This window comes from Mytilus edulis, chromosome 14 (genome assembly GCF_963676685.1).
Source record: "Mytilus edulis chromosome 14, xbMytEdul2.2, whole genome shotgun sequence".
NCBI classification, from domain to species: Eukaryota; Metazoa; Mollusca; class Bivalvia; order Mytilida; family Mytilidae; genus Mytilus; species Mytilus edulis.
The window spans coordinates 11,647,946-11,659,860 of NC_092357.1; the positions used below are offsets into that span (position 1 = coordinate 11,647,946).

Consider the following 11,915-nt stretch of genomic DNA (forward strand, 5'->3'; position numbering starts at 1 on the left):
AAAGCAACAGTACACTATGCAACAATGATCTAAACACATACTGTAGTAATCAATGAAAATAACAGTCTGCAAAAATGATGACAACTAGACAAACTTTTTAATGAAGATAATTTCCCTGATTTTGATATGAATACGATTTTTGATAGCACAAGTATGGGTTGGTGCAATATTTTAACTGTACAGTATTCAGCTTTGTGTAACTGACACATTACAAATGTAGTTTACTCTGACACAACTTGTCTGAGAAACTAAAATATAAGATATTAAATAATATTTCTTTGTTTTCTTTTTCAGATAATGCCAAAAAAAAGTAAAAAGGCAAGAAGTACCAAGGTGAAAGAAAATAAAGAAAGAATGAGAAAAAAACAGGAAAAAACCAAAAAGCTTAGGGATGGTCAGTGCAACAACCAATCAAATAGTAAACATGAGAGCAACACCTCTCTTGAAAATATAAATCAGAGCGTCATCTCTGAAAACTGTCATGATTTAGATCAGAGCGTCATCTCTGAAAACTGTCATGATTTAGATAAGAGTGTCATCTCTCAAAACTGTCATGATTTAGATCAGAGCGTCATCTCTCAAAACTGTCATGATTTAGATCAGAGTGTCATCTCTCAAAACTGTCAACATATAGATCAGAGCGTCATCTCTCAAACCTGTCATGATTTAGATCAGAGTGTCATCTCTCAAAACTGTCAACATATAGATCAGAGCGTCATCTCTCAAAACTGTCATGATTTAGATCAGAGTGTCATCTCTCAAAACTGCCAACATATAGATCAGAGCGTCATCTCTCAAACCTGTCATGATTTAGATCAGAGTGTCATCTCTCAAAACTGTCAACATATAGATCTGAGCGTCATCTCTCAAAACTGTCATGATTTAGAACAGAGCGTCATCTCTTCAAACTGTCATGATTTAGATCAGAGCGTCATCTCTCCAAACTGTCATGATTTAGATCAGAGCGTCATCTCTCAAAAATGTCATGATTTTGATGTAGATGAGAGAATTATATTAGAAAATGCCTTTGAAAATATATTAGAAAATGTCTTTGAAAATATATTAGAAAATGGAATAGAAAACATATTAGAGAATAGAAATGAACATTTATATGATAATGCAAATGAAAAACTAGATCAGAGCATCAACTATCAATACAAGAGAAATACAGATGATGATAATATATATCAGAATAAAAGTGAAAAACAAAATCAGACTAAAAAACTAGACCAAAATCAGGTTAAAAAACTGGATAAAAATAGGATTGAAAAAATGGATAAAAATCAGATTGAAAAACTGGATAAAAAGCAGATTGAAAAACTGAATAAAAATCAGAATACAAAAATTGTTCAAAATCAGACAAAGAAACTGGATCAAAATCAGATTGAAAAACAGGATGAAAATAGGATTGTTAAAAAGAAATATGAAAATTTGATTAAACAACTAGATCTAAACAACAATTGTCCACATATACAAACAGAGAGTAAAATAGTACTTATGAATAAAGTTCAATTGGAACAATATCAAAGTAAAAAAAAGAACAAAACCTCATTCAAAGCACAATATAACAACAAAATAAACACAGCTAAGGTTAAGGATTGTGTAAAGGTTAGTAGATCAGGTATTAGAAATACATTTGTACAAGGTAGTTTTCACCAAGGAGATTTAAGGTTTGGTTTAAACAGTGGTAAGCAATGTGTGGCAAATTGTTGTTCAGCTCTTGCTTTTAGTAAATTGAAAGATTTAACCTATTGGGATCAGAAATATTTAGATAAAGTTCTGATTTATGGAAATGATTTATATAGCCGTGTTAGTGGTAATAATCATCACTTATTAATATCCGACCTACCACCAAAATTAGATATATCAGGCACATTGATGCAATTGTCATTAAAAGAGTCGATATCTGCTGTAATAGATACATCAGAAACCATTGATTTTAGTGAATTTGGTAATTCTTTGCCATTAGACCAAGCTTTACAGGAATCCCTTGTAGATTATGATGCTTGCTTTATATGTGCATATGATACTTCATTTTTAGCCTTGAAACATGGCCAAGATTTATTTTTGTTTGATTCACATGCAAGAAACGAGTTTGGTTTAAAGCACAGTAATGGTAAAAGTTTACTTTTAAAATTGAGCAGTCTAGATCATCTTTATCAATACTGTTGCAACATGGTACCAGGAGCAAGTCAAAATCAGTGGTTTGAGGTTACAGGAGTAAGCATAGTTTTGGTTGAAGAACCTGTTATGTACAATTATGACCATATTGTTCCTGAAAACCATGAACACGAACTGTACAACTATAGCGATATTGGAAACCACGAAACAATGAACACCAGTGACTCTGAGCTGCCTGAAATTGTAGAAGAAAATGAGAAAGGGTCAGACCTTACAAACATTCACGAAAAAATAAACCTAACATGTGACATCTATAGCTCTGAAAGTAATGCTAGCGTGTCTTTCAATGATAATATAAACAGAAATGAATCTGATGTTGAAATTGTGTCTGCAACTGACTTGTCTTATGATTTTAAACCAATCAACACTGTTGTAAAGAAAAAGCTTTGTCTCATTGTTGAGATACCAACCAAGCATATTCACAAGCAAATCACCAATACTATTTTTGATATGGGCCCTCCATCTACTACAAAATCTATCACAGGTGATGGAAATTGTTTGTTTCGAGCTATTTCATATGCTCTTTCAAATAGACAAGAGTTTTATGGAAAAATAAGAAAAGCTATTGTTGATCATTTAATAAGAAATGCAGAAATGTTTAAATCTTTTTTACAGCCAAGATTTAAAACTGTCATAGAACACATACATTCTCTCCAGATGAAAGAAAATAATGTGTGGGGAACTGAGTTGGAGATTTTGGCATGTGCAGACCTGCTTAAAACTGACATTTACACTTATTACAATGATTCATGGATTAAATATTCTTCATCTCAATTATGTAACAAAAACAAAATAAATGTTCAGGCAATCTATCTTCAACATCTAACTGGCATCAATCACTACGAAGTTGTCACAGCTGTAAGTCAAAAGTCAAGGTATCAAAACAGAATGCAATCTAGTCCGGTTGTAAGGGAAAAGTCAGAATTTGATAGGAAATGTGAGGTGTCAACATTGAAAATAAATGATTCTGATAACTGTTCGGATGATGAATCAAAAGTCTTATCAAAAGCTGAAAAAGAAAAGATAAGGTACAGAAAAGATGAAGAATTTAAAGCAAGAAAGATTTCCAAGCTGAAAAGAAAATATAGGGAAAATGAGACATACAGAGATAATTTAATACAAGCAGGCATTAAGAAATATCGAGAGGACAAAGATTACAGAGATACTTTAAAAGAATCTGGAACTGAGAAATATAAAAAAAATGAGGATTACCGAGATAACTTAATACAATCTGGAATTCAGAAATATCAAGACAATGACAATTACAGAGAAAAATTGAAACGAGCTAGTAAATATAAGTATGAAGAAGATGAACAACACAAGAAACATTACAAACAAGCAAGTGTACAAAAGTATAAGGAAGATGAAAAGCACAAGGAACATGTCAAACAAGCAAGTGTACAAAAGTATAAGGAAGATGAAAAGCACAAAGAACATGTGAAACAAGCAAGTATACAGAAGTATGCAGATGATGATTCACATAGATGTAAGGTTAAACAACAAACAGAAACACGTCGTGGGAATTTAAAAGAGGAAAACAAACAAATAACTGAAGTTATCAGAAAATTTAAAGATGCAGTTAAGAAAGGTCCAGAATGTGTTTGTTCTTGCTGCTTGAGGCTGTTCTTTGAAAAACAGGTTCTGATCTGTAAAAAGGGGTCCTATGATTATTCTATATATGATTCATGCACAACAGAGAAATATAAACACATATGTACAGATGACTGCAATACTCAATGTGCTTTTGAAGGAACTTGCAGAACAAGTCTATGGATTTGTTATACTTGTCATCGTAAAATGCTGAAAGGTAAAATACCTGCAGATTCATTTTCAAATGGTTTAATGCTTGAAGATGTTCCATTAGAATTAAAACAGCTAAATTCAATAGAGCAACAACTTATAGCCCTGAACATTCCATTCATGAAGATAATGGCATTACCAAAAGGAGGACAAAAAGGTGTTCATGGACCTGTAGTTTGTGTACCATCTGATTTGAAAAAAGTTACTACTTTACTACCACGATCAGAAGATGAAAGTCTTTTACTCAAGGTTAAACTAAAGAGAAAGCTCAACTACAAAGGCTATGACAAATATCAATATGTAAGACCAAACCATTTGGAGCAAGCACTTGTGTATTTAAAGGATAAAAACGTGTGGTACAAAGATGTCGCTATCAATGACGAATGGATAAACCCTATTCCTGAGGTAAATGATGATCAAGTAGTGAATGATGAATCTGATTCTGATGATACTGAGATGATGGGGAATAAAGATATACAGAAAGATGCGTTTGAAAACATGTCAAAGTCTTCGAAAGTAGGCAATGAAAGAGAAGTAGAAAGCGAACAGTATAGCTACATTGATGATAAGTTACGTGGTGTTCAGTTAGATACTTGTTTACAACCTGCTGACATAGGACAAGAGGCTTTAGATTTATGCTTTGATCAAGTATTTAATTTAGCTCCAGCAGAAAATAACAATCCTCTAAGTGTCCTAAAAGAACCAGGTATCGAAGCTAAAACCTTTCCTGTGCACTTTCCATCAGGTAAAAATACTTCGGATGAAGACCGTGATGAAAAACTGACTATTGGAAGATACTTTAATCTTCGATTAATGAGTGTTGAAAATAGATTTGCTAGAGATACCAACTACATATTTTTCAGTCAATATTTAACAGAGCTCAATAGCGTGATTTCAAACGTCCAGATATCTCTTAGAAAACAATGTCCTTTTTCGAAAGAAGGCAAGAAAGTTACAAGAGAAATGCTTTGCAACAAGGAAACCTTAAAAGAATTATTTAAGAAAGATGAAGCTATAAAATATTTAAAACCTATTCGTGGAACTCCTCCCTATTGGCAAAGCTCACAAAAAGATATATTTGCAATGATAAGACAGTTAGGAGTCCCCACATTCTTCTGTTCTTTTTCTTCTGCAGACTTCAGATGGTCCGAAATTGTAAACACAATTTTAAAACAGCAAGGTGACATGAGAAATAGTGAAAATATGACATGGGATGAAAAATGTAAAGTTCTTTGTAGCAATCCTGTTACAGCAGTAAGAATGTTTGATCAAAGATTTCATTTGTTTCTGAAGAATGTTGTCATGTCAGAAGCTGAACCAATAGGAAAAATAATCGACTATTTTTACCGAGTTGAATTTCAACAAAGAGGTTCTCCCCACACACATTGTTTATTTTGGGTAGAAAATGCTCCAAAATTTGGCGAAGATGATATTGATGACGTTATTACCTTTATTGACAAGTATATAACATGTGAGATACCAGATGAAAAGAAAGACAAAGAATTGCATGACATTGTTATGGCAGTACACCAACACAGCAAAAAACATTCAAAATCATGCAAGAAAAAGGGAACAGTATGTCGTTTTAATTTCCCCAGACCTCCCTCAACTAGAACATTTATCTCAGAACCAAGTGATCTAGATCAAGATTCAGAGGACGACGAAAAATTAGCAAAGGAAATATTGTCCGACTTATGGGAAGTTATAAAAAAGCATGAAGATGAAAACTTAGATGTTTCTGAAATTTTCAAGAAGATAGGACTAACTCAAGAAAGCTTTGAAACATATTATCGTTTTATCACCAATCGCAATACAGTAGTTCTCAAACGTCAGCCGAATGAAATATACACCAATCAGTATAACCCACATCTTTTGAGGGCTTGGGATGCAAACATGGACATACAATATATTTTGGATGCATTTTCCTGTGTTGTATATATTATAAGTTACATAAGTAAAGCTGAGCGAGAGCTAGGATTACTTCTCCAACAGACTAAAAATGAAGCAGAAGAAGGAAATCTAAATGCTCAACAGACTATGAAAAAAGTTGGAACTTCATACTTACACCATAGAGAGATAAGTGCACAAGAAGCAGTGTTTAGAGTTACTGGATTGAGATTACGAGAGTGTTCAAGGAAAGTAGAATTTATACCTGTGGGTGAAAATCCATGTAGAATGAGCATTCCTTTGAAAGACCTGGAGAAACAACAAAGTTGTAAGTCTTCAAAAAGAAAAAGGCATAATAGTGACAGTGAAGATGAAGATGAAGATGAAGATAGTACTTGGATGAACAACATTGTTGATAGATATAAAGGTAGACCACACATTGATATCTTTATCAAATTGTGTCTTGCAAGATTCACTTCTGAATACAGTGTTATACTAGAATCACAATTACCACAGAAAATTAATAAAGACACAACCTTCAAACTTGATGGCTCACTTGGATATATTAGAAAACGCACAAGAACTTCACCTGCAGTTATAAAATATCCACGGTTCTCTCAGGAGAATTCCCCAGAAAAATATTATCAAAGCATTTTGCAACTGTATTTGCCATACAGATATGATGAACAGTTAAAACCACCGCAATTTCACACTTATGAGAATTTCTTCACATGTGGAAAAGTTAAGTTTCAAGGTGATAACACATTAAGTTCTGTGAAAGCAATTGTTATCAAAAACATGTCAGACTTTGTGAAAAATGGTCATGATTTAGAGGAAGCAGAAAAGCAATTTCATGAAAAAGATCCTAAAGAAGATGCTTGGTGTGAGTTATGCCCAGAAGCAGAAGTGAATAGAAGAGAATGTATAGATGAAGGTAAAATATCTAGTGTGATTGAGGAGGATTTATCAATACCAGATTTGAATAATGAAACGAGCTCATCATCTGTTGGAACTAATTTGCTGTCTGTTTCTCTCACAAAAAATGCGATTATTCCAAGGCTTAGGAGTTTGAATTTGAAACAAAGAAGAATTCTCTATAAAATAAGAGATTGGTGCATTCAGAAATCAAATGGAAAAACACCAGAGCCTTTACATTTATTTCTAACTGGAGGAGCAGGAACGGGTAAAAGTCACTTGATCAAGTGTATTCAATATGAAGCAACTCGAATATTAGCACAAACAACAAATAATCCAGACGATCTCACAGTTCTGTTAACAGCTCCAACTGGAACGGCTGCATTTAATATCAATGGGTTGACAATTCATAGTGCTCTTGGAATTTTCAAATCACTCTCACCTGATCATGCAACTCTAAGTGAAGACAAAATTAATTCACTCAGAACAAAGTTAGAAAATGTGCAAATATTGATAATTGATGAAATTTCAATGGTCAATAAGAAATTGTTGTTTTTCGTTCATGAGCGACTTAGACAAGTTAAAAAAAGACCAGACAATTGTTTATTTGGAGGTGTTTCAATAATTGCTGTAGGCGATTTTTATCAGTTACCGCCTGTTCGAACAAAAAGGGTAGACAAATTGTATGTAGACGATCCTTCTAATCCCTCAAATCAGCTATGGAATGGCTTGTTTGAAATTGCAGAGTTGGATGAAATAATGCGTCAACGTGAAGATGGAATGTTTGCTGAACTACTAAATAGATTGCGTGTTAAGCAGAAAAATGAAAGTTTGTCATCATCTGATCAAGAAGCATTAAAACACTGCTTTGGTGATAGCCCTGATGAAGCCTTGCACATATATTCTACAAATGCAGAGGTTGATAACTTTAACAAGGAGATGATAATGAAGCTATGTACAGAACCAAAACTAATTGAAGCACAAGATTTTCAAAAAGACAAAACTTCAGGGAAATTGACTCTGAAAAAAATTCATTGTTCTAAGTCTGATGCTAGTCTTCCGATATCTATTCTTCTAGCTGAGGGAGCAAGAGTAATGCTTATTAAAAATGAGGACACATCAGATGGTTTAGTAAATGGTGTAATGGGAACTGTTATATCTATCAAAGACTACTCACCGAATTCCCTCCCAAGTACAATATATGTTCACTTTGACAATGAAAGAGTAGGAAGAAATGCAAAGGTACAAAAAATCATAAGTGGCAAACGCTGTGTTGGATTGAAACCTTCAAGTGAAGACATTCCTTTACGCAATTGTTTACGAAAACAGTTTCCATTGAAGTTAGCATGGGCTTGCACAATTCACAAAGTTCAAGGATTAACAGTTGAAGAATGTGTTGTTGATTTGAATAAATGTTTCACATATGGTCAAGCATATGTAGCCCTTAGCAGAGTTACCTCAAAGTCTGGTCTTCACATTGAAAGCATAGAAGCTGAAAAAATTTCCAAGAAAATCTTCTGTGATCCGGATATTGTAAAGGGTGTTTCAGAAATGACTGATTTTTTGCCTGAAATTGAGAATGAAGAACAGGAACATACAAAATCTTTCCAGATAATGTATCACAATATTCAAGGTTTACAGACTCATGCAGAAGATATGAAACAAAATCCAGACTTCAGAAGTGCTGATTATATTTGTCTAACTGAAACTTGGGCAAATCAAGAATTGAGTTGCTTTGAAATGATGGGATATGATGGTTTTCATTTGCCTAGATCTCTAGCTTTCGAAGATAGCAATTCATATTATTCCTTTTTAAAGGAAATGCAGCATGGTGGTGTAGGTGTTTTTTACAAGCTTTCTGCGGAAACTGAAATATGCAACTTGACCTCAAACTTGGAATGTATAGTTTTCAAGATAACAAGTAAAAATATTTTTGTTGCTACTGTATACAGAACTCAGAGGTATAATCTAGGAAAATTTTTGGAGAACATGGAGATGTTAATCTGTAAATTGGAAGATTTATCTGAAAAAATTGTTGTAATAGGTGATTTTAATCAAGATATTTTGAAAGGTTGTTGTACAGTATTTAATTTCATGTCATCAAAAGGTTTCAGACAGCTTGTAAGTAGTCCAACAACAGAAGGTGGAACTCTTATTGATCATGTGTATGTGAAAGGATGTATTGATACACAGGTTGCCATTGTTCCTACATATTACAGTTATCATGAGGCACTGAAAATAGTAATTGCAAATGACTGAAAGGGGTAAAAATAAAAAATAAAACAGGTAGACATAAATGTGAACAGTAAAAGACGAAGGTCAGTTTTAATTTTGATTTGAAGCATATCATAAACGAATTAATCATGCCTCCTAAAGTCCAACCCTTCGTCCCCGTCGTAGGAGGCGGATATCAGCACTAAAACATGATTTAGTGCTGATAACAAACAGGGCTCTGGCAACAAATACCATATATGACAATTATAGTTGCTCATGGTCATCCTGAAGGTGCATGAAAATTTGCCACTGGACTTGAAGCAAAAAAAACCAATTCAATCAATTAATCAAAATGAACGATTAAAATAGATAATTTCTAAAGGTATACACACATGTTTCTGTTTATTTTATAATTTTAAGTGTTATTCTTACTTTGGTAATCAAAGACTAACATTTAAAAATGTTTACTAAAAATATGTATATGCTTTAGAATCAATAATATACAACTTTAAGATGTTGTCCATGATTTCTGAATATGATAATTGATAATCAAGATAACGGTATGTATTTTCCTAAAGAAAAATCAGCACTAAGCAGTATTTCACTCAATTGTTTTAGCTCTTGTGCATTGTTTAATATATAAAATTGCAACTGCCATGAGGTGAAATAGTTGATAATGACTAATCAGCAAAGAAAGAAGATGTGATTGTTAAACTTCCAAGGCTTTGAGTACTGGTAAGTCATACATTTTATTTCAATATAACAATTCTATTATCTTGTATTTCCAGATTACTGCACTTCAATATATTTTTGCTACTTCAAAAAGTTACGTAAAAACATTTAATCTGAGGTGGGAAGACCTTCAATTGTTCTCTGAACAATTGGTTTTTAATTATTATTATTTTTCAATTGCACTATTGATTTATTTTTAATTTAATCAATTACATTTCAGAGAAATTTACATCAGATAGGAGTATTGCATAAAATCAGTGGACACAAATCAATACCAACATTTCATAATCACCCTTATTATCGAATGTAACCTACTGAATTAGACTTGTTACCTGGTTTATTATAACATAAGCAACACGACGGGTGCCACATGTGGCGTACTGACTGCTTTCCCATCATGAGCACCTGAGATCATCTCCAGTTTTTTATGTGGTTGCTCAGTTTTTAGTTTTCTATGTTGTGTTTTGTGTAATATTTATTGCCTTTTCGTTTTTAGCCATTTCCATTCATGAGCTTGAAGTATATTTCACCCCTCTTTCATGAGTATCTGATACTTAACTGGGAGATTGTATTACATAACAATACATTGTTAGAAAATATTTTGAATTATAAGAAAGTATTGAATATAAAAGTAATTGTGATAAATGGAAAGTCTACATTTAAAGCCATTGATCATCCGTATTCTGATCATAGATTCAGTAACTTTTGAACGATGGTTTATAGAGCTCAGTAAACCAACAGACCATATAATTTGATTAGAAAAAATCCATTAAGAAGTAAAATCACAAAAATATTGAACTCAGAGGAAAATCAATTCGGAAAGTCCATAATCACATGGCAAAATCAAATAACAAAACGCATCAAAAACGAATGGACAAGAACTGTCATTAAGTTTACTACTATAACTGTTTCATCCAAAGTCTTTTTATATATCTTCAACTGAGTATGCATTCACAAACAGTCGAATATAGTACACAAGAAAAAAGGACGCATTGCCGCTCCAAAACAAATGTTAAAAGACTTGATCAAATACAAAAGTAAAGGAAAACGAAAAGCAATACATTCAAACGAAATCTGTTTTTAATAATGTGACATCCAGTAAAGACTCACATCACATTCATCCGATTGACCAGCGGATTCAGCGGATTCATAGATATACGGTCACTTTGTTCGGTTTTATGACCTAACGCACGTTTATTACGAACTTTTTTTAAACATATATTCAATTAATTTTTAAACGATGTTTTTCAATTGACCTATATGATAAGCAGTAAAAAGACAGGGACACATAATGTCATCACAATCATTATAGACTCCTGGCTTAAAACATAAATGCCAGACGTTTGCTTTGTCTACAAAAAGTCAAAACAAAATGGTAATGGGCTTAAAAAGTATACGTGACGCCACACCTGAAGAGCAACTTGTATGTAACTTTTTATTGAACACAGCCGATGAAATAGAATAAATTTAACACATTGACCAACAGTGTCTTAAATTTATCGTCACCTAGATTAAGTGTAATGACTTAATGTACGTAACATTTAGCAGCTGGTTATTACATTTGATATAGGAAATAATCAACTGAAAGCTTATTGTTCACTCACTTTTTATGTGATAATTACTTATTAAAAATGATAAAGAACACCTAAGGGAGTTCATTCTACAACACATAAGCTGAACGTTTTGATTACAGACTCATAGTGAGAGAAAATCGCGCTTTTCGATGGAAACAAATCCATTGAATATATTAACGAAGACAATAATGAATCCAATAAAAAAAAAAGAGAAAAACTCATGAAAATAAAAGGAAGCGTGTCCCGGTAGGTGAACAGTTAAAGTGTCTTCCGTAATACATGTCTTATCCATCATATTCAACCTCACGCAGTATGTCGCTAGTGAGTTGAGACATCTATGAATTATTTTTGTCATGTTTGTGAACAATTTCCTTAGGATGACCGCAAAATTTACGATTTTAGTCGTTCTTCCTCAAACTCTTTTGGCACAGTTTTCTTTAAATGAGCAAACCCCTGTTATTGAAGTCTTCTTTTATTTTTAAAATGATATATTTTCCGTTTTAAATTGCAGAATTATTCGTTTTTTAAATCTTACAATACATTTCGTATAATTAAGACAACAACAATGTATCCATGTTACAAAATTTATTGATTAGATAGAGACAAAACACG

General features: G+C 32.8%; 1 protein-coding gene across 1 annotated transcript; it reads left to right on the top strand.

Moving 5' to 3' along the window:
- Nucleotides 1-297: 297 nt before the first annotated feature.
- LOC139503979 (uncharacterized) lies at nucleotides 298-9,042 on the top strand. Its single transcript, XM_071294027.1, has one exon. It carries the CDS (start codon nucleotides 298-300, stop codon nucleotides 9,040-9,042), a length of 8,745 nt encoding a protein of 2,914 aa, XP_071150128.1.
- The last annotated feature ends 2,873 nt before the right edge of the window (nucleotides 9,043-11,915 follow it).

What these genes read in the sequence shown, in the direction of transcription:
- LOC139503979 (XM_071294027.1), top strand. Translation starts at nt 298, where the DNA reads ATGCCAAAAAAAAGTAAAAAGGCAAGAAGTACCAAGGTGAAAGAAAAT.